General features: G+C 47.5%; 1 protein-coding gene across 1 annotated transcript in view; it reads left to right on the forward strand.

The window, feature by feature from the left end:
* Positions 1-23,391, forward strand: part of skap1 (src kinase associated phosphoprotein 1) — a 139,080-nt gene extending 115,689 nt beyond the window's left edge. The window contains exons 11-13 of the mRNA XM_066698817.1: positions 3,446-3,555; positions 21,079-21,174; positions 23,246-23,391. Coding sequence (XP_066554914.1) covers positions 3,446-3,555; positions 21,079-21,171 — 203 coding nt within the window. The 3' untranslated portion in view covers positions 21,172-21,174; positions 23,246-23,391. The remainder of the gene's footprint in view (positions 1-3,445; positions 3,556-21,078; positions 21,175-23,245) is intronic.
* Positions 23,392-24,364: the final 973 nt, after the last annotated feature.

Below are 24,364 nucleotides of genomic sequence, written 5' to 3' on the forward strand. Positions count from 1 at the left end.
TGAAAATAAAAAAACAGCAATGTTAAATAAAATATACAGACCTTACAGTTGTGGAGATATTGTATGTGTATAAATCTGATGTACACGAATTGGTTTGATATCTTTAACTCTAAAAACGATTTTTCTGTGTTCTTTTCGGGCTCTCTGTGTTTCACCCTGGTGCTATTCACCGTGTCTCACTGCTGCACTATGAGCCAAAAACAACGCAGCTTGGTAGTAAATATTACCACTTCGCTGGTCTTGGAAATGAATGGGGTTTCTTTGGGTGTTTTCTTGTGGTAAATGTGCATTATTGCACCGGTTGTTAGTGTTTGCAAATTTAAACCTCCTTGCCTCTCTAGAACCAACCGAACCTTCCAGTGTGTGAGGCCAGGTTCTGGGGAAGTCAGTCCAAACGCTACCTGCACTGTAGTAGCCTCTTCCCGGGGCACATCTCCAGGACTGCACTTCAGGTTTGGCTTTGTAACGACAGTATGAGGCACGCAGCATGCACCCTGTATGATGGACCTGCCTGTGCATCCCGTACACTGATGTTTGCGATGGTGCAGCCCAGTGGAACCTGTGGAGCATCACTTTGCCAACCACACAGGACACAGAACACGGCCCGGCCTGCAGCCTCCTACTGTCATACCTGCTCCTAGTCTCCCCCCCCCACACCCACCCACACACTCTCTCTAGAAGAAGGCATTTAGCAGCTCGTCAGCAGAGCTAGCTACCCTGCTAAAAGCTCTGTACAGAAAGCACAAATGATGTTGCTCATCATAGCTCAGCAGCACGCCTCATTAGGTCAGTGTTGGTACACGCGTTTGACAGAATACCCGACGGTAACCGATAACCCCTGCAGTCGAGACGCATTCTTAATATTTCACACAAGCCTCCACCAAACAGCGAAGGAGAAACGTGACCAAGGGTAATGCTGTGATGTGGAAGTGAGGACCGCGCGGAGAGACAGGCTCGCCCCCGGGACAACCACACCACTCCACATTCGCTCGGGCCCTTCTCGCCAAAGGCCGCAGTCTTATCTGTTCCCATCACTGTCGCTGCTCAGTATTACTAGTGTTACTATAATTTTAATTAAAACAATATTGGTATTTTAGTCTACTGTGCAAACCAGGGTTTTCGCAGAGCTGTAAATGGGACCACGGTAGTGCTAGGTCAGGGATGGCATCAGGTCCTGCCCAGCTCCTAGTGTAAATGTCAGCATCAGGTGACGACAAGGGGGAAGGTATGAGTCAGTGTCCGTGCTGTCCCTGCTGTCGGTGTCCAGGCTGTGTCCAGTCCCCAGAGTGGTCTTGTGAAGTACTGACTGTCTCAGCATGTAATGTGTGTAATCTTCCCATGGGGCACTGCGTTCAGCTCTTGGTGACCGTACTACAGATCCTGAGCCTGTCTGCTCGCCGGGCTGTATTGTACTCCTGCTGTATCCTGTACACTTCCTCGGCTCAGGTCGGTGTCAGGGTCACGGTGCTGGCTGTGCCCTGACCTTCAGAGACAGGGGAGGGAGGCGGCACACCCAGGAAAGCACTCTCCCTTGTTGAGAGCAGAAGTCGGCCAGAGGAATTGGTGGATCAGCCTGCTTGGTGTAACGAGAGTGCGGGCGTTGGGGGCACGAGGCAGAGTGGTCAATGATGGGGAGCCCCAGGATAAGCAGGAGGAAGAGGTGGAGAGGGTGGGAGAAGAGAGAGATGGACAGACAGACAGAGAGTTGACAGATCCCCTCACAGTTGGAATTATGTTCTCTCGAAAAATGAAGAAAAGCTTTTTTTTTTTTTTTTGTCCTCAACAGCCGTATCACTGATTTCTTAATGGCATTTCTGTCAGCTGTTGAAGTTAATGTAAGATAAATGAGGCCTTCATGGAAATGTGATATCAGTGCTGTGAGAGGAGGAGAGGAGATGAGGGAGTGTGTGTGTGTGTGTGTGTGTGTTCGCGGGTCTTTGAGTATGTGTGTGTGTGTGTGTCTGTGTATCTGTTTGTGTGAGTGAGTGCATGTGTGTGTATGTGTGTGTGAGTGTGTACGGATGTGTGTGTGTGTATCTGTGTGTGAGTGAGTGAGTGTATGTGTGTGTAAATGTTCAAGTTGGGAAGTATGAAAAATGACAGTAATGGCTCATTGAGAGTAGGTGGAAAAACAAAAAAGCAAAGGAAGGATAGATAGAAATATGAATTAACATATATATTCATGCCTATTTTGCTTTTAACACCAACAGTGGAAGAAAGGCTAACTGCCTTCATCTTGACCCATTAATACATAACAAATAACACATTAAATCAAAATATCAGGACTCTATCTTAGCCTTACTGTGCCGTGTGAATTGGCAGACACTGGGGGTGTGTAGTATTTGCTTTTCAGACCCGCTAAACACACCAGTCCATCTGGCAGACAACTTTAGCCAAGGCAGCTGATGAGCTTTAAAGGAGCCTGATCAAACCAACAAACGCAACTGCCTTTACAGCATGATACGGCAACAGAGACTCCCATAGACCGGACAGTTCCTCCCAGTCAGGGCACTGTGACCCCTTCAGTCGTACAGGTGATGCACGGCACCCTCTCTCCCTCGGCCTCCTGGGAAATATGAAGCAGCATCATTCGCAACCTGGAGTCTCTGTCTCCCTTACCAAACCGCAAGTAGAAATGATACTCGCTGGCTTTAATAAAACTGGAGCGGAATTAATTAAGCAGTATCCAATAATTTCCTGTCTGATGCAAGTGCTTCCGAAAATTAATTAGTGACTACATTTATTATTTAAATACATTGGATCTCTGTGGTGTTGAAGTGTAAATATTTAATATTTACTAATGAGCAGTTCAATTCCAAAAGCAATGTACCTACTCAATCTTGCGTGACCGCCACGCTCTCTCTGAATGGAAGTGATGCGCTTTTCCCGTTTGCCTCACCTCTGCGCCTCACAGGCGCTTACGGAAAGGGTTGGCAGAGGGGGAAGCTGTGTTGCAGGATTACTGCTGGGGGAGGGGGGGGCGTACACACTGATAGCGGGGTCTTCAGGTGATGATCGTTTCCGTTTTTGGACCTGATGAACTGTCAATATGGTTTTTGTATTGTTAAATATTATTATTATTATTATTATTATTATTATTTATTAGATGACACCCTTACCTCACCTGTCACCCACTTAAGATTTACCCACTTAAAAAAAGACCAAATAAGTACATTATATAATAAACGTCAACGTCAGCTTCATTACTAAGACTAGGTTACAGTTACAATGCAGGCAGTTAGACGTCCCTGAGTAACTACAGAACTACAAGAGGAGTTAAAGTTTCTGAATGTCTACTTTCCAGACCTGGCTCTGAGGAGGTGATATCAGAGCACAGCCTGGTTGCTTGTGTCCCGCTACAGTGGTCAGTACAGGTCGAGTAGTGTAAAGTGAATATGAGTTTCTCTCTTCGCTGGCTGAGTTCTGTGTCTGTTTCCTTCCTCAGTTGGCTCCATGGACTACGCAAACTACTACCAGGGCCTGTGGGACTGCGAGGGGGAGGAGCCGGATGAGCTGACCTTCCGCAGGGGTGACCTCATCCACATCGTCAGCAAGGTCAGGCCAGCTGTGCCCTGTACACACTTTACACTGTGCAGACTGTGCGCACTCTGTAAAGTATACACACACGCAACACACTGTACTCGAAACACTATACAAACTGCATTCAACACACTATACACACTGCACATCTCTACACTGTGCTCTCTGCACACTCACACTGTTGTGCAGATCTGAAAGTCTTGTGTGAAGTTCTGCAGGGCTGCGGATCGCTAGTGTAGGAGTTCCCAGCAGCCCTTCACAGGTAGAGTGTGAGATCCACACCTCCCCCCGCGCTGGCCCAGCGTGGGTCCCCTGCGCTCGCCGGCTCCTCCCAGCCACAGAAACGATGACTTATGTGCTGCTGCCCCAAAGATGAGAGATGCATCAATCTGACCACACAGGCCGATTGGCATTTTATTTGTTTGGTATCTGTTCACACTCCATAGAAATATATAACAGTAGGATATAATAGGAAAGATAACTCTATCTACACTCCATCCCACACACACACACACTCTCACAAATACTAATTTAAGTTAAGCCCAATGTATTCCAGAGTTATACTGAGTCCTGTACCTAGCACAGTATGGGGCAGATCCCTGTTTGGAGTAACAGGAGTATGTGTATGAACGGAAGTGGATTGTCATTGATTGTCCCCCCCACCCTGGACCCAGGGAGACACTGTCCATGGTCAGGCTGATGAACTGATAACCCAGGCTTCCCGAACACTGCTCACCTGATCAGAGCAGGACCTGGGTTTTGTACCAATATTACCAAACAAGACCAGAGAAGGCCAGTTTCATTGCTGATTAATTAGTTCATATTTAGTGCTGGGGTCAGGTCAGGTCAACAGAGGAGTCGGGGAGTGTGTGTGTGTGTGTGTGTGTGTGTGTGTGTGTGTGTGTGTGTGTGGACTGGTTTAACTGGGTTTACCACTGACATCGTATAGAGACAGAGATGTGGTCTCTTTCTTTCTGTTGTGGATTTTACAGAAAATGTGCTCCTGTAAGTAAAGAAAAAAAATGTGAGAGAGGGAGAGGGGAGGGGAAGCTGCTGTTTGCCTTAGCGCTTGTGTTTGTGCGAAATGCCCAACAGCAAGATCTCTTCCCTAATGGGATTTGTGTACATTGCTGCTGTGGTGTTATGGGGATAATTGAGTTGCTCATCGAAGCGAGACTCACAGTCTGTTTATAACAACATGCAGGTGAATCACTTAAGCGTGCGCGGGACTGGCTTTCAACTTTTTATTTCTGTTTTTCTTTTTTGTCTTTTCTTTTTTTATTATTTTACGAGAGCAATTCTTCCGTGAGTGATGAAGACTGTGCTTATTTCTTACTTTTATTTTATAGGAAATGATTGCACTGTAATTCAGTTGCGCACCAAGCTCTCCTCTGGGATTGTGCCTAGAGCTTACCTGGCGTAACCCTAATTTCTGTTTATTATCGTCGTATTCGTTTTATAGATGGAGCTTTTTGTGTTTTTTGTTTGTGGTGGTTTTTTTATGCAAATGCAAAGACTGGAACTCGCAGCTTTTTTTCCCACCAAGTGCTGAGACCTGCGGGACTCCAAAATAAAATCACACGCTGCGTTTCACCTGCACCGCACGCCTGGAAGCACAGCACGCTCCAGGTAGAGAACAGCTCAGAGTAAAAGATCCCATCATTATAATTACATAATATTAAAGGGAGGAATACATACCTGCTAATGCTGTGCAGCATTTTGGTGTGAATCGAGGCAACCGAGAGGGATAGAGCATGTGCTCGTGTGGCGCAGCGATTCCAGTCTCTTCCTATTGTGTGGAAGGAGACGTGTGGTTGAATGTTAATGAATAAATACGAAGAAGAAGAATGTGTTTCGAAGAACGCAGAGCAGACGCACAATGCAGATACAAGGCACCTATTCCCACTGTATTCACATGGGACGAGGCCTGACTGTGATGTAAAGAGAATGGTGTGATTGCACACGCAGCCCCACCGCTCCTGGTGTCGGACACCAGGAAGACCCAAAGAAGTGGTGGCTCTGCACTCTCTTTCCTCATCGGTGTACTCGGCCTCGCCGGTCCTCAGAGCCTGGCGCCCTGTACTCCCAGGCACTGGCCTGGTCGCCTTTACTCATTATTGCTTATCAGTGCATTTTTCAGCTGCAGTTGAGTTTGAAGAAGAGGAGTTTCCTGCCAACAGCAATATGACCCAGGGCACACAGGGGGGTTATTCTCCAGTGGAATTCAGCAACGAAAGTCGAAATGCTGAGCACAGCGCCGTGTTTCAAAGAGGGTTTAAAACCAGGGTTGTGTTGCGAAAACACTCCTAATAACCCCGCCGGTGCTGGCTCCTGCTTCGGCTGCGCACATCGTTAATAGGTGCAGTCATTAATATGCACCATTACTAAGTGTGATGATGGGTAAATGACCCACAGGTGGCACAGAGATCATCATCTCTGCTGTCAGGAAACAACAGATCCACACTCTGTCTCTGTGTTTGGGGACACTGCGTGTTTGCAGTTTCCAGAAAGAGAGAGACAAAATAGTCTTGTTTGTTGTTTTAAATTCCTGCATTTTAAAAAACAAACATAAACAACAAACAGAACGACCAGGGGTGTGTTGAATGGCAAATTTGTGCATAACCTGAGGCTGATGGGAATGAACAGGGCTCCAGCGCAGGTCGGAAGTGGCAGATGAATGGCTCTACAGCTCCGTATTGGGAGAAGAATTAATAGACGCCACTGAAGCCGCTGAGAGAGGCAGCGGGAGGCGGTATCCCCTCTCAGGGCATGAAGCAGGAAACATGGATTATAAAAAGCTCTGGCATCGATCCCTATTGATCTCTCACTTACTGTAAGGACAGCCTTTGAGTCCTGCCTCTTTGCCCCACACTGCCATCGTGAGGGAGAGCGCACCGTACATGGAGAGTCCTGCAGTCAGGGTTATCAGCAGCAGTATTGGTATTTGGTATTAGCCTTGGAGGGTTATAAAGTCAGAAGTACAGTAACCTTCACCTTTAAAAGATAAATTAATTGTTTTGGGGGGTTATTTTCCATTTGTTTAACAATGTTGCTCCAATTTTTAGAAATTAGACATTCTTGGGGCTTCCAATCAGAATGCCTGAACATTCCACCTTCTGCAACATAAGCCAGTCGCAGCACATGTCAGCAGAACACATTTATCAGTGCTTTTCACACAAATCCAATTCCAGCAATTGGGGAAGAACATCACACACACACACACACACACACACACACACACACGCACAGACACACACTCATTCACCCACACTGACACACACACACTCTCTCACACGCAGACACACACATCCGGATGCCAAGGAACTCTGAGACGCTCACTGCAAGTCTGTCCTGGTTTTAATAAGCAGTAGGATTTACAGTCGGTAGGAGTGTGTTTCGTTACGGATGAGCGGCATAGCGTTTTGTAAAGTCTGACGCGTGCGTCGTAATGACGGCCCTGTGTAATTGGCTGTGTGAATTTTTCTCCTACGCTCCCTTCATCTCTCGCTCATTGTAGTTGACTCCCTCCTGCAGAAGGACCCCGGCGATTATCAGCCTGCCTCTCGCATCACAAACCTGGGCAGTCTGTCAACAGGCCTCTCCTCTCTGTGATCTCCTGCTTCGGTTGGCTTTGATCAGTTAATCACGGTGAACACAGGCTGGGGCGGCGCAGGAGGGAGGGAAAATCCCAACTGCTGCAACACTGGGGAACACTGTCAGGCCTTCAGTGTGTCAGTCTGCCAGTATACACTAACACTCACCCTCACAGAATCACACACTCCCACTAACACACATTCTCACACACTTACACTGACACTCTCTCTCTCACACACACACACACACACACTGACCTCCCTATCCCAACAGCCAGGGAGCAGAAGTTCCAGAACAAAAACCATGACAGTTCCGGGAAAGGAATCTTAGCTCAGGCGATGGGGTGGGGTGGGATGGGGGAGGCTGCTATTGTGTGCGTTGTAACATGGGGGGTGGAGAGAATAGTGTAGAAAAATGCCTGTGCAGTCAGCCGCATCTTAATTTCATTTTCAATCTTGTCCCAATTAATTTAGCAGAATTAATCTGGCGCCTGCATCCGCGCACTGCCACTGCAGAGACAACAACCCACCACAGAGAGAGAGAGAGAGAGAGAGAGAGAGACATAGAGAGGCTTCTTATGTTCAGAGGAGGAGGGGTTCATTGTGTGTGTTTTTTCCTTTGGTAGTGTTCAGTACAGTGAAACGTGAAATAGTAGTTAATATTAACTTCCATCTGGAATCTTTAACCCCACCCTCTCAGTGTTTGATTCACTCTGACAGTTGGAGAGTCAAATGTGGAGAAAATAGATTATTTTCCCAGGTAATGAGAAACTCAGCAGGCTGGCAAAGGCTGCTGGTGAGGGTGTTTTGTAGCGCGCTCTCTCACTGGCTGGCTCGCATTCTGACTGCACAGCTCAACGGCCACACACCTTCCCTTTCTTGCCTGCTCATGCCCTCACTCTCACTCTCTCTCTCTCTCTCTCTCTCTCTATCATTCCATCTACCTCCTTTGCTGTCTTTATCTCCATCCCTCCATCTCACTCATTTTCTCTCTTCTTCCCCTCTCCCTCCCTGTTTCTCCTTCTCTCCCTCTCCCTCCACCCCCTTCCACACCTGTCTCCCTCTCATTGCCTTGAGCTGGGAATGCCATTCAGGAAGCTCCAACTCAAACACTTTTACATAGATTTCTCATGAAAAAGCAATTCAACTGTTTATTTATTATTCTGCTTCGAAACCTGTGAACGTCCATCCTGCGTGAACAAACACCTCCCGGGCGGAGCCTTGTAACGCGGATTAATTCCCTCTTGTGATTCTGCTTGGTGATTGGAGAGGACAATGCAAACTGCCGTCATCGATCACAAGTCTGATAGAGGTCCACCCACAAGGCAGAGGAGAATGGGCAATTGGTTACTGTTCATGAGAGATGCAGATGATAGTTTAAAATGGTCTCATGGGTTCACCTAGGTTGTTTTTGGACCATTGTCTGAATTAAATGCACCCTAATGAAGTATTGTGATACAATACATTTTGACCCAGGCTGGGGTTAGGGTCAAAGTGCCCAGGAAACGTAGGCTATTCCCTAAACTGGGTCAGGTGCAGATTTGTGTGGGCCAGCTTGACATTCTGATGCTGTTTGGTTTTAAAATGGGGCAGGTAACCCACTGATGTAACAGTGCGTTATTGTGAAGTGTGTCTACTTTCTGCACTGCATCACAGCACAACATAAAGAATCTGAACATGATTGAGGCTAATTGATTGGCCACATCTGTAACACACTTAGATGTTTCAAACAAAGATCAGGATACAAAAAAATGTAAAATCTGAAATGATAAAATAAAGGCAGACTCTCTGTTTGACATCATAATACATATCACAGTTCAGAATTAAGATACTGACCGATTAGTACAGATTGATGCAATTAGTCAGTATAGAAGTTGAACAGAAAGTACATTTAGAGACTACCACTGCTGCACTAGTCCTAAACAGCCAGTTTGTTCAGTTGGAGCAGCGGTGCCCACCCGATGCCCCTCCACTCGGCTGTACGTCACAGCTCCTGGTTGCTGAGCAGCAGTGGAACAGAACAGGTAGAGTGTTGACAGTGGAGCCAGGCCCTGCGGAGATCCAGGCCTGAGACCCCGACAGAAACGGACAGCGCTGCGGCGGCCGGCCAGCCAGTGAGTCACGCAGGGGCCAGATGGTGCTCTGACTGGAAACACTCACCTCATCTTCTCAGCCTTCTGGCCCCTCGCCTCCATCTCCACATTTATGACACCATACTTCATACTTCATGTGCTAATGGGGCCGTTGTTGCAACCCTCTCCTGCAGAAATCAAGCATATGTTATATATTAATATTAATATATATATATATATATATATATATATATATATAGAGAGAGAGAGAGAGAGAGAGAGAGAGAGAGAGAAACAGAGAGAGAGGTATTTTAATCTTCCTTTGAAACGTAAGTTCAGTAATTTCTTAAATATCATTTAATATTGTTTGGCGATCATGTTTTCCACGAGTGTGTTGAACATTAATTTGGCCCTTGAAACTCAACTGTAATGATAGACAGCGGTGTGTAAACCTAAACTTTACACACATATATTTATATGGATGTAGTGAAGTTGTCACACAAATAAATGTTTATAGATTTGATCAATTTAATTCCTTTTCGTGGAAACGCTTCCAAACCATCAGCGCGGCTGTGGGCGGTCGAGTGATCAGCATGAGGATATATATTGATCTCATAAGCCATGAATTATGCAGCACACCAATATTCACGTAATGGGCGTTTGGGGAATACGCTGCACATGTCAATACGGAGACGGGCTCCTCGGATCAATTAATGGATGGATTAACGGACAGTAGCGATGTCTGTCTCTGTGGTATTGTCCCTGTTTTTTTTTTTTGGCCTAACACTCAATATAACTGTGTGCCACCGGTCATGACAGAAAAGCGGGAGCCACGGTCTGAGCAGATGATGGCAGAGACAGCGTCTGTGTGCTCACTGGCTTTGTGCTGTACCAGTTTTTGGGCATTCGCTCCCGTATTTGAGTTTATACAGCATTACCAGTTCTAGGACAGAAGGCCAGTGCCCAAAGTCAGTGGCTCAGAGTGGGTTCAGCGGTGGGCTCTAATGATGGGGGCGGAGCTCTGGACCAGTGGCCAGGCAGGACACCGTGCAGTAGTGCGGTTTCTAGTTCAGCACAAGATGTCAGACATCGCTGTTCAAAGGGATCAAGATCAGGACTCACTGGAGCCAATTGACTATTTCAACAGTTTCTCTGTCAGCGCTGCAGGGGCCATGGTCCCAGGGCCCGGCACTGTTTTGTGTCAGTAGAGGTGCTGGACGTCTCGCCAGGCAGATCCATCAATGCTGGCAGTGTAACCTTGTCCACAGGGTCTCAGTAGGTGCTAGAAGTCTCAGTGCTCACCTAGCACGGCCGTCTCTGGTCCTGGGCCTTGCCAGTCAAGGTAATGGTGTGGGGGATGTTTTCTTGGCACACTTTAGGCCCCTTAGTGCCAATTGGGCATCGTTTAAATGCCACGGCCTACCTGAGCATTGTTTCTGACCATGTCCATCCCTTTATGACCACCATGTACTCATCCTCTGATGGCTACTTCCAGCAGGATAATGCACCATGTCACAAAGGTCAAATCATTTCAAATTGGTTTCTTGAACATGACAATGAGTTCACTGTACTAAACTGGCCCCCACAGTCACCAGATCTCAACCCAATAGAGCATCTTTGGGATGTGGTGGAACGGGAGCTTCGTGCCCTGGATGTGCATCCCACAAATCTCCATCAACTGCAAGATGCTATCCTATCAATATGGGCCAACATTTCTAAAGAATGCTTTCAGCACCTTGTTGAATCAATGCCACGTAGAATTAAGGCAGTTCTGAAGGCGAAAGGGGGTCAAACACAGTATTAGTATGGTGTTCCTAATAATCCTTTAGGTGAGTGTATATCAACATACATTTCTCAATCTGTGCTTGAGTGGAATTTTAGTGCAATGCTAATTTTGAGGTAATCAGCAGCATCAACAAGAGAGGGGCTGCAGTGTGTTTTGTGGCGTGTTATGTGTGTGTACCTTTTTGTTGTGTGTGTGTGCGTGCCGCTCAACCGAGCCGCGCTGTGTGATCGTCAGGTTAATTACTCCCCGCAGTCCCCTCTATAAATCTCTGCATGTCTTTTGCAAAAGCCTGTTCATTCCTGCCATGATACCCCCCCCCTCACCCAGCCACCCACCCACTCCACGCCATCTGCATGCTGATGAACTCCTGGTCTGTGACTCCCCTGCTGCTGGAGGTGGGCTGCCGGGGCTGTCCGATGGGGGTGGGGGCAGAGTTTGTGCCAGTGCAGTGGCAGTCAGAGAGATGGCATTGCCCGTTAAGCAGGTCAGCTGTTCCACTCGCAACAGGGAGTAGAGTTGCCCTCTCAGCCAGAAAGCATCAAAAACCCTGAAACCTCAAGCTGGGTTGTGATTGGTGCATCTCTTGCAGGCTTGCCCTACATGCCTGCTGTACCCTGGGAGCCCCTGGACGAGCGAGTCACTCAGCGCAGGCAGGGCGGCACTGGGACTCGAGAGGCTGTGTGCTGTGGTGTGAACAGTGGGCACTGGTGACATCTAGTGGCAGGTTTCCTCACATTGCAGTCTCTGCTAGAAAGGGCAGATTTCTCAGGGTCGAATACACCACTGCTTTGTGGATTGTACTGAGGGGAAGAAAGAATAAAATGCACAAACAAACCAAACTGTGGCAGGAATTACATGCTGTATATTTCCATGGGCTTTGCTGCTGGCCCATTGGCAGCTGAAGCTTTTGTGTTTCTTGCAAGTGGCGGCTCCCTGTGCCCAGCCAGCGTTGGGCCAGCGCTGACAGTCAGATGGCATGCCTGACGGTTGGGTGTGGCCTGTTCTCCACAGGCAGGCCCAAGTACCTAAGTGGGCTGACTCAAGTGGGCCCGTTTAGAAGAATCTGAATCGCTGCCGAACATCGATTCGTATGACAAAGTCGAGTCTGCGTGAGGCCAGCGCCAGCCCAATGGTCAGCCTGACCTCAAGCAGGCGATTGCAGAGGCCCTGCAGGGGAAAGGGACACAGCTGGGTGTCTGCGCACAGATCGGTCCTGTAATTAGCGAAGCGATTAAGATATTAATTGTTATTGAGGCTGGTTTGCATTTGACCTCATGACGTGGGCTGCGGCAGGGGGGTGTGACAGTGAGCAGCACCTGTGCACGGGCTCTCCAGAGCTTTAGCCGCACAGCTCCAATGGCAGCGTTACAACACTGCAGCTGCCTCTGCCCAGAGGTGCAGCTTATAGTGTGGGCTACACAGTGTACCGTGTGAACAGTAGAGTCCAGGTTGAGTCCTGTCCAGGCAGTCTGATTGAGAATGATCTTTGCACGCAGATTGCAGACCCAGTTGGAGAACCAGTTTTGTTTATTTAGTTGTCTGCAGTTATCATTTTGGCTCTGTATGCCACCACAATGGATTTGAAACACCCATTTTTATATGTGATCCCCCAATTTTAGGGGCTCAAAAGTATTTGGACAAACTAACATAATTAATTAAATTAATTAAATTAAATTGTGAGATTCAATACTTGGTTGCAAAACCTTTGCAGTCAAAGACTGCCTGAAGTCTGGAACCCATAGACACCAGATGCTGGGTTTCTTCCCTGGTGATGCTCTGCCAGACCTGCACTGCAGCTGTCTTTAGTTCCTGCTTGTTCTTGGGGCGTTTTGCCTTCAGTTTTGCCTTCAGCAAGTGAAATGCTGCTCAATGGGATTCAGGTCAGATGATTGACTTGGCCATTGCAGAACATTCCACTTCTTCGCCTTAAAAAGTCTTGGGTTGCTTTCGCTGTATGCTTCGGGTCATTGTCCATCTGCACTGTGAAGCCCCGTCCAATGAGTTTTGAAGCATTTGGCTGAATCCAAGCAGATAATATAGCCCTAAACACTTCAGAATTCATCCTGCTGCTTTGGTCAGCAGTCACATCATCAATAAATACAAGGGAACCAGTTCCCTTGGCAGCCATACATGCCCATGTCATAACATGCTTCACAGGTGAGGTTTTATGCTTCGGATCATGAGCAGTTCCTTCCCTTCTCCATACTCTTCTCTTCCCATCATTCTGGTACAAGTTGATCTTGGTCTCATCTGACCATAGGATGTTGTCCCAGAACTGTACAGGGTTCTTTAGATGTTTTTTTGGCAAACTCTAATCTGGTCTTCCTGTTTCCTGTGTACATCTTGTGGTAAACCCTCTGTATTTACTCTGGTGAAGTCTTCTCTTGATTGCTGACTTTGACACAGATACGCCAACTCCTGGAGGGTGTTCTTGATCTGGCCAACTGTTGTGAAGGGGGTTTTCTTCACCAGGGAAATAATTATTCTGTCATCCACCACAGTTGTTGTTCGTGGTCTTCCGGGCCTCTTGGTGTTCCTGAGCTTTCTTTTTAAGAAGGTACCAAATACTTGATTTGGCCACACCTAATGTTTTTGCTATCTCGCTGATTGGTTTGTTTTGATTTCTAAGGCAAAACTGAAGGCAAAACTCCACAAGAACAAGCAGGAACTAAAGACAGCTGCAGTGCAGGCCTGGCAGAGCATCACCAGGGAAGAAACCCAGCATCTGGTGATGTCTATGGGTTCCAGACTTCAGGCAGTCATTGACTGCAAAGGATTTGCAACCAAGTATTGAAACTCAAAATTTAATTCATGATTATGTTAGTTTGTCCAATTCCTACACTGTTCACCCAATTTGGATGCAACTACCCTCAAATTAAAGATGAAAGTCTACACTTAAAGCACATATTGATAGTTTCAAATCCATTGTTGTGGAATACAGAGCCAAAATGATGACAATTGTGTCCTTATCCAAATATTTATGGACCTAATTGTATGTATGTGTGTGTGTGTATATATAAATGTGTGTATATCGAAAGCAGTGACAAGGCAAAATAGCCTTTGGACTCGGCAGCACTGTGGCTCTGTGGGGGTCTCCAGCCGCCTCAGCAGGGCCAGGAAGTGCCGGGCAGTGCGCTGTGCCCTTGCGGCCCCAGACTGACGACCCCCTGACACAGACAGAGCAACAGGAGGTCAGTGACCCTTGAAAGAGGGCATGGAAAGAAAGGATGGAGGAGGAGGAAGGAAATCAGGAAAGAAAGAATGGCAAAGAGAAGAAAAGAAAAGACAGACAGACAGAGAGAGAGAGAGAGGGAGAAAGAGAGAGGGATGGATGGGTGTAGGAGGTTGAAAGTCACAGGGAGTGCAAACCCCCTCCCCCCTGCACTCTCTCTCTCCCTCTCTGCAGTGTTAAAGACCTGCCTGCTTTGTGCCAATAGACACCTAAGGCTCTCTATTTACCATCATCAATAGTCCCTGTCCAGGACTCACAGGGCAGTGAGGTGGAGTGGGGGTGGGAGGGTAGTCTGGGTCTGGGGTCATTCTGGAGGCAGCGGTCAGCTCGCGGTCACATACAGTAGCTCATTATTTAGGCACAGCCCCTAGCCAATTGCCCAGAACGTGGTATCAGCAGCACTATCCATTTCCCCTAATTATTATAAATGAGAAGTCGGGTAAACAGCTATCATTACCCACACTCAGCACTGCACACAAATCCACTTCAAATGGCTATTAAGTTAAGGAGCAATTTGTATTCTTGCCCCCCCCCCCCAAAAAAAAAAAAAAAAAAAAAGAACCCACAATCAAACAAACACAAAATAGAGGTGTTTGCATTTGTCGTTTGTTGGTAGTTTGTTTGTCGGTTTGTCCTTGTTGTTCTTCATGTATTAACTTGTCTTCTCAGCCTTCACACAGGATCAGTTTTTATTGCTCAAGCACAACGATATTTTGCCGTCCTCTCGAACCTCCCTCATTTACCGACTGAAATTTGGTTGTTTGCCGGTGCAGTTTCTGTGATGGTTTTATTTATCATTCATATCTCCAATCAAGTGATGTCTTTGATATATAAATATATATAATTATACATTTCTATTCTGTACAGATAGATAGATATTTTTCCCCCTCTAATTAAATAACAATCCTCTCAGGAAAATAAAGGTAGAACATGCAGCTCGTTTCATTTAATTTAATCTGTGGCTTGTAGGGGATTGGCAAATGTGCTTTGGGTTTGCATCTGTTGTAATAATTTAAGGTTGCTGTGGCAACATTCCTGATTTTTGCAGCACCGTTTTGTAATATCAGGACAAAGAACAACACAAAACAGAACGAATCAAAACACAAGAGGGATTTTGCCTTTCACATCCCCCCCCAGCGCCTCGTAGTGTTTTTCACTAGAATGTGTGGTGGTTTTCTCGGTCAGTGTTTCTGAGGGTCAGACTCGGTGTCAGAGGGTCAGTCTCGGTATCAGTGTCGGGGCTGGAGGGCCGGATGGTGAGGGTGTGTGGGTGTCTCTAGCAGGGTGCCCCGGAGCCCTGCTGCCTCGCGGTCTGTCCGCAGCCCTGGCAGTGGGGCTCACCTGCCTCCCTCGGACCTGACTGCCACTCACAGCAACTGCAGCACACAGCACAGAAACAAGATGCACCCAAGACAGAAGGAACGAAAGAGAGAAATGAACGACAGACTCGACAGGAAAATAAATTATCAGAAAGGTGCATAATCGAAACGTGGGGCTGATGGTGAGCCCTGCCAAGCAGGAGGAATGATACCTGCGCATTGGGGGGGGCCTGTCAAGCTCTCAAATTAAAACAAAACGCGTTTGCTCCCTGGGTGCTACAATACTCCGAGTAATGACCAGGACAAGGCACCCACCTCTGAGAGTGGTAAACAAATTACATCACTGGCACACAATGAGAGTTGCCATGGCGACTGCTCTTAGATTCTATTTCCTGGATACCCTGTGGGGTCTCTCTCCCTCCCTCCCTCTCCCTCTCTCTCTCTCTCTGTCTCTGTCTCTCGCTCTCTGCCACTGCCAGTGTGTGCGATCCACCTGCTTTTCACCCCATCAGTGGCGGAGTCATGGGGAGGTCAGCAGGAAAAATGAAGCGTGTTCGTAGCACTGCGCCGCCACACTCTGCCGAGCACGCCGCCTGCAGACACTCCTCTCCACGCTGCACGCTCTCCTCCCCGCAGAAAAAACTATAATGAGCTTCCTCCCCTCTCGCTCTCTTCCTCCCTGTCTTCTCTCTGTTTTTCTTCTCTTCCTGCTTTCCCCTCTCCCTCTCCTACCTCCTCCTCCTCAGCTCTTGCTACTGCAGCAACATGTCATATATGATTTAAAAATAATTTCTTGAGGGCTGCAATTTGTGTGTTGTTGTTATTCTGGGTTGTCTGTGTTGTGGATCAGAGTTCGGAGTTCAGGGTGTGCTGGGGATGGGGAGCAGGAGATAAAGGAGATTGGGAGACGGAGGGACTGAGCGCCCCCTCCTGTGCTGAGTGAGGAAATGTTCCCAAGACAGCAGAGGATGAAGGACAGACTGCACCCCCCTGTGGACAGCCGGGAGGGTGGGGGACGCTTGTGTTTGTGTTGTGCTTCGTCTCCTTGTCCTTGTCCTTCCCTCTGAGACCGACCGAGGTCTATTCCCTGATTTCACTGCAGTCGGTTCAACTCAGTTCTATAAGTCCCCAGACAGACAGACGTGAGTGTGTGTTTGTGTATCTGTGTTTGTTATATTAGTTGTTGATGTCCAAGTCTTTATTTTGAGAGGGAGTTGGATACTATACTAAAATAATTGCACAGAGACAACTGATGGTGATAACGATCATGTTTTAATTTTTAATTTAATCCATGTTATCGATTCTTGCGCAGTTTTGGACTCGCCTGCTGAGTCACGTGGCACACACTCACTCGGAGACATCTATCCAGCCCCATGATTTTTTTTTATTTTTAATTACAAAAAGGTTTTCATTATAACCTTAAAAATTAGAAACATCTTGTTCTTGTTTTGCTACCAAAGAATGGGGGTGAGGGGGTGGGAGGAGGAGAAGGGAGAGATAGAGAGAGAGATGGAAGGAAGGAGAGGGGAGAGAGAGAGGGAGGGGGGCTGACAGTGATTGGTATGCATCAATTTTAAGCGCAACCATTTTCTCTTACAACATGTGTACTCTGTTTGAACTCGTAATTTTTCCACTTTGAAAAAAGAGAGAGAGAGAGAGAGAGAGAGAGGCTTTGCACGCTTGAAACTCTCATTGAGCGTGTGGCACGGCCGTGATTTAGAAGTATATTAAAATGGCGATGCTGATAATGAAAAAGACCTTTCTCGAGGAGAACTTAAGAAATGCTGCACAGATGGGCCGGGGAGATAAATAAAAATTTCCGTCACATCAGTTTGAAATTGCGTTTCGTCGCCCTCGGGGGAGAGAGCTTTTCTGTTGTTTGTCGCCCCCCCTTCGCATTTTCTGTTTTTGTGTGTGTGAGAGAGAGAAAGTGTGTGTGTGTGTGTGTCTCTGCCCCTGAGCCCCAGCATATTTTTAGGAGCAGGGGAATATTTCTCCACACACACTCATCCACACTCACTCTCCTGTCCTCCTGTGCTGCTGCTGTTGACTGTTTTCTGTCCATCCTTTTGTTTTCTTCTTTTCTATTTTCTGAGTTCTCTGTTTCCCCTCTGCCCTGTGTATGTGCACATTGCTGTGTGTGTGTGTGTGTGTGTGTGGAACCCCCCTACAGCCAAGCACTTGAATTAATTATATTATGTATTATTTGTATATAATTGTGTAAATAAATAGATGTATTGCACAGAAAGCCATCCCGGCTGCAGTGTAAGTGGTCGGTGAGAGTCCCTAAGCAGACAGAGGGCAGATCAGGGTCAGGAGGGCAGTGTGCGGTCAGTGTCCTCGCTGGACAGACCTCACTGGACAAGCCGGGCCTTCACACTGACCTCAGACTCACACCGGCCAGCCGCTCTGCCCCTGGGTTGGTAGGGGGGTCAGTGGGTTAGTAGCAGCAGCTCTCCTCCTGGTGGTGGAAGTGATTTTGTCAGTGAAGCTGCAGTAGTGTTGGTAATACTGAGTGTGGTGTCAGTGTTAGTAGAGGAAGTAAAGCAGTAGTAGTTATTAGTAGTGATGTTTGAGAGGGAAATAGGAGCAGAGAGAGAGGCAGAGAAGGGGTGTACAGGAGAGAGTGGTCCTGTGATCCCACGGCCGGCTGGCAAGGCGTGCGGGGGGGCAGGGGGGGACAACAGACAGCTGGCACCACATGAGCACCATTAAAATGGCCGCTAATGTTCCCTCGCAGCTCAGAGGCGTCTCGGCTTCCTGCTCTCCTGCTTTTATCTGCTGCCTCACTGATCTACCCCCCCTCAATTTATTGAATTTAATTACCTGTGTGTGTGTGTGAATGTATGAGTGTGTATGTGTGTGTGAGTGTATGGGTGTGTGAATGTATGGGTGTGTACTGTAGGTGCTGGTGTTTCGGTGCAGTGTTTTATCACATATTCATTCTGAGAGCACAGTGACCAGTCAGATGCTCCATGGGGCTCGGTGACCAGTGGGGTAGCGGCCCCTGAGGGACAGGGAGTGAGCGCGCTTGTCTTTGTTTCTGTTTGTTTGTTTGTTTGATAGCTTATTTGTTCTCCTACTACTCTTACCCGCAGGCTCCTTGTTGTGTGACGCTGCCGCAGTGAAGCACGAACTTGAGCTTGTTTGAGTTTTGTTTTTTAGTTTTCTATTTCCAATGATTTATGAATGGCCCATGTGAAAACTGCCACTCTGCCCCCCCACCTCAGAACCCCGCCACACACTGGTCCAGCCCCGGCGCCCAGGGCCACGGGCACCCCTCCACTGTGTCAGGTATGGACAGGGACAGCCAGCACAGTGAGCGGGGAGTCTGCTTTGATCAGACAGGCCTGACCTGGCATCCCAGGCCCCAATTCCCCTAGGAGGTCCCCGCATCCCTGAGCCTGTGGCTCGGCCAGAACCAGGATCAAAAGAGAGAAGGACAGACTGACCGGCCAGGCGAAGGAATCTGCGCCATTAAGACAAACACAAAGTCACTTCTCAGTTACCGTCTGATAAATGGGCACGCAGATGCAAGTGCATTGCTCTGATATGGATGGATGTCAGGTTTTTAGGTGATGTCTGAGTGTGTGAGAGGACCAGGCAAGGAGACTGTGGACATTTACAGTGACCTGTATTGGCGCCGTTTAACTGTAACCCTGCATTGAAATAAGTAAATACAGTTAAAGAACAAAATAATTCATAAAGAGAACAGTTTGGCCTATTCTCACGATTTAATTTTTTTTTTTATTTCTTTGCTTGTTATTCCAGCTTCCTCATGGCATTAGTTGCCCAACTCACATACTGCCTGACTTTCCAGGGGTCAGCGGCCCATGCAGCGGCATGCCTCGCGCTCTGGGGCCGCACTCCGCCTGCTTATGAACAGTGATGAATGTTGGGAAAGCACTAATAACTGCAATGAGCAATCATAAACAAATAACCCAGTGATGGATCAGCCCACGCTGAGCGTGCGTCAAGTGTTGCATTGATCTTGTCGGGGCGGCCTGGTGATTAATTTCCCTGTGAGAGCCACCGGGCGCTATGCGTGGGGACAGCCTCGAGCGCCGTGCTGCCGGCAGTGTGCGTCTGACGGGGCGGCACGGGCGCGGGGTGCAGGGCGGTGGACTCGGGGTGGGGTGTCTGTCTGTTTGTTTAGTGGGTGTGGCCGGCCAGAGAGGGAGGTTCAGGGCAGGGTGTGAGGGTGTCGGGGCTCAGTTCAGGGTTTGGGAGGCTTTGATGGAGGTTCACTATGATGGCTTTGCCCTGGCAATTCACTGTTGTACCATCACACACTTACACCCCTCTTCCACCCCCCTACCCTGCTGCCCCCCCACTTGATAGTGCTTTTAAACATAGGAAACTCCCAGGACCCCTCCCCTATACCGCCCGTGCCGCACCCCCACTCCCCCACTGTCAGCAGGGCTGTAAACTGGAGCACCGAGCGAGTGCGAGGCCATCAGGTCCTCCCCGCAGTAAAAGTTGCAACAGCTGAACTTGAGCTGTAAGGCCCACCAGAGCCCTGCAGTCCCGCACCTATAAAACAGATTGCCTCTCTCTCGGCCCGGGGAGACCCCCCCTGCAGGGGAAGATGTTTACTTGTTTTCAGCTGAAGATATAAAGGGAGAGAGAGAGAGGAAGAGATAGAGGGGGAGCAAGAGCGGCAGCCGCCTGATAAATAACAAATGAATGAGTTGGCCTCGTGCCTGGGCTGAATTAGCTCCCTTCCTTATTTTTAATAGTTTAATAAAAATTACCATAATTAACTAACATCTGTACGATTCGGAGTGGGTGCAATTTGGCACCCTGAAATGAGGATTTAAATATTATTGCTGTGGGTTTAATGCCATTTTAATTCATCCTGGCAATGCAGCCTGAACTCTGAAGGTTCATCTGCGAAGGCCGTCAGCAGGGTCTGACCGCGCTTTCAGCCTGCGCCCGGCAGCGGGGGGACGGCTCGTGGTTTCCATTGTGCCGCTCATTGTTTTATCCCCCCCCACCCACCTCTGACTGGCCTGTGGGTGAGCAGGTGAGACACGGCCACCGAGCGCCGGGCCACACCCATGTGTTGATTTTTTTTAGCCTTGGTTCAGTTTGGTTTGGTTCAGATACTCACACACATACACACACACTCACGCACACACACAGTGAAATTATTCAATGACTCCAGGAAGGTGCTCTCAGAAGTTGCCGGGAGTCTCAGTGTGGAAACCTGGTTGTTAATAATTAGAGCCTGTTTACTGGTTCAATACACAGATAAAAAACTCTCCCAGTAAAGCAGTGCAGCAGTATTGAAATACCAGTTCTGTCTCCCGGCATGCCTGTGTGCAGCTTACTCTCTGTCAGGGAGCAGTGCCGGGCCTGTGTGTGCGTTTGTTTGTTTGTTTATAAAGCATATTACTTTGGTTCCCGGTCAAGAGTGAAGCACTAGCAGATAATGAAGAGAGTGAAAGAGTGACTGTGTCCCTCTGTCCAGTGAGAGAGTGTGTCCCTGTGTCCACAGTGAAACAGTGACTGTGTCCTTGTGTCTTCCCTGCAGGAGTACAACATCCATGGCTGGTGGGTGGGGGAGCTGAGCGGCTGCATCGGAATCGTCCCCAAAGACTTCCTACAGCCGGCCTACATCCTGTGAGCGGTGAGTGACCAAGCACTGTACTGCACTGCACTGCACTGGGCTGTACTGCACTGCACTGCACTGGGCTGTACTGCACTGCACTGCACTGGGCTGTACTGCACTGCACTGCACTGCACTGCACTGGGCTGTACTGTACTACACTGCACTGCACTGGGCTGTACTGTACTACACTGCACTGCACTGCACTGGGCTGTACTGTACTACACTGCACTGCACTGCACTGGGCTGTACTGTACTACACTGCATTGCACTGCACTGGGCTGTACTGTACTACACTGCACTGCACTGCACTGGGCTGTACTGTACTACACTGCACTGCACTGCACTGGGCTGTACTGTACTACATTGTACTGCACTGGGCTGTACTGTACTACACTGTACTGCACTGCACTGGACTGTACTGTACTACACTGCACTGGGCTGTACTGTACTACACTGCACTGCACTGCACTGCACTGGGCTGTACTGTACTACATTGTACTGCACTGCACAGGGCTGTACTGTACTACACTGCACTGCACTGCACTGGGCTGTACTGTACTACATTGTACTGCACTGCACTGGGCTGTACTGCACTGCACTGCACTGGGCTGCACTGCACTGCACTGGGCTGTACTGTACTACATTGTACTGCACTGCACTGGGCTGTACTGTACTACACTGCACTGGGCTGTACTGTACTACACTGCACTGCGCTGTACTGTACTACACTGCACTGCACTGCACTGGGCTGTACTGTACTACACTGCACTGCACTGCACTGGGCTGTACTGTACTACACTGCACTGGGCTGTACTGTACTACACTGCACTGCACTGCACTGGGCTGTACTGTACTACACTGCACTGGGCTGTACTGTACTACACTGCACTGCACTGCACTGGGCTGTACTGTACTACACTGCACTGCACTGCACTGCAACATTCTCTGCTATACTGTACTGCTCTATTGCAGTGCACTCTCTGTGCTGCACTGTGCTGTATTATAGTCTGCTTCACTGCGCTGTACTGCACTGACCCCAGCCCCGCATTCCTCTCTTCTTCTCATTAAGGTGAGGCAGGATGTATGCGTGTATTTTATATTAACTGTACTTCTGCACTTCTGTCATTCTTAAATTGTACTTTGCATTACTGCTTAATTGAATTGTGTATTGAATTGAATGACTGCACTTTTGTAATGCTGTGTAAACTGTAAGTCACCCAGGATAAGGGCGTCTGCCAAGAAATTAATACTTACAATAATAATCAAGTTGTCAGAAGTGGAGGATTTAAAGCCCAAGCTTCACCTGGAATAATGATAATCACGTTTAATTCCTGCGATGTGTTTTTTAAGGGTTACATAAAATCTGCCCATATTCAATTACATTCAGTAAAATAAAATATAATTGGTCTCTAATATCGAGTGAATTAATTTAAATTTAATCTCAGCGTTTTCTGCAATTTCATATCATTTCGTAGGCAGGGTTATCAGTTTAATATTAATAACATGACAGTGCGTCATGTATAGCATTTATTGTTACAAAATCAACAGATTAAAATGCATTAATAAAAACGGGGTTGAATAACTTATAATTAAACCCCATCTGATGTGGAAAGCGGGTCGGTTCCTCAGTCCCTGTGACTCACTAGCTGTGCGCTCCACCTGCCGGTGAGAAGTGGCACTGCGCTCTGCCGGCCCGGGGTATCAGCGCAGGGTTTGCACATCACCCCGCAGACAGTGACTCCTGCGCCGCTGTAGGGGCTTATCCATTGCGCAGTCCTCTATCTGAGCGCTGGCCCGTCACTGTGCACACTCGTGCATTCATACAGATGGGAATCAATACAGATGTTTGCTTGTTTTGTCCTGTTTTTGCTTGTTAAGGTGCAAAAGTGCAAAATACAGTGTGTGTGTGTGTGATCAAAAACTGTGAAGACTGTTAGCATAGTTTTAATCAGATAACATCTACCAGTAATACAAATAATAATATTTTAAAAGAACCACGGTAACATTGGAGTCGAATGCCTCTGCAAATTAAGAAATTGCTGTTGATTAAATATTGATTGAGTCTGATTATTTTTTGCAATGCTTCCAGGTCTCCCTGCCCACGGATTTTGCACTGATTTTCAAGCCAAATATTTGCCTGAGACGGAGAAGCCTCCGGAAGAACGACAACCTGAGATATATTTCACTGTGTACAATGTTGAAGATGTATAACACAAATAAAAGCTCTTACTATTACCTATACACTGTGTGACATATATTTTGTGGAAAAGCTGCCAGAGGTTTAGTAAAATGGGTGGATTTGAAAAGTCTTAAAAATACTCTGGTGTATCTGTACTGCTTGGTACTGGATATCGGATTTATTTAGCTCTTATGAGTATGGGCAGTATTCGACAATAAAATGTAGTGTGGTGTACTGTGGTAAAATCAGTAAAGTGTAGTGTGGTGTACTGTGGTAAAATCAGTAAAGTGTAGTGTGGTGTACTGTGGTAAAATCACAGTAAAGTGTAGTGTGGTGTACTGTGGTAAAATCACAGTAAAGTGTAGTGTGGTGTACTGTGGTAAAATCACAGTAAAGTGTAGTGTGGTGTACTGTGGTGAAGCAGGGACAGCAGTCTGGGATGCACTGAGCATTGTGTCCTGTGTTCATAGCAGAGCAGCGGCGCCCGCCCTCTGCCGGCCAGTCTGTCCAGCATCTCTTCATTCAGCTCTGGTCATTCCCGTGTCCGCTAGGAATTAAAGTATTGGTGATTGTATGTATCTATGTAAGTATGTAAATATTTGTAAACCATCGAACAAGCAAAACCAGTATCCATGTTTGGGGAGAATATGCATTTTTTAGGTTTGGTTTTAATTACATGAACATAAACGCTAATTACTTTGCATGATATTTTAAAATCAGATCTTTAAATAAAAATATCCTATTCTTTTACTTGTTTATTTTGAATAATTATCACTTTTTTTGTTGATACATGCCTGCCATTGTACAGCGCTGTATAGTGAAAATGCGATGAAAGTACCCACTAGGTGGCAGTATTGCTCTATAATCGGAGGGGTGTTGAGCAGCTCTGCTCAGTGTGAGCGGCCGGTTAGGCAGGGTAGTGAGGGCTGACACCTGTAACAAGCTGGAATTACTCCACAAAACACCGCCTGTGGATTGATGATAAGTTCTTTTAATAAAAAAAAAATCCTGAATGATCTTTCATATCAA

The sequence above is a fragment of the Amia ocellicauda genome, chromosome 3 (assembly GCF_036373705.1).
Source record: "Amia ocellicauda isolate fAmiCal2 chromosome 3, fAmiCal2.hap1, whole genome shotgun sequence".
Lineage (NCBI taxonomy): Eukaryota > Metazoa > Chordata > Actinopteri > Amiiformes > Amiidae > Amia > Amia ocellicauda.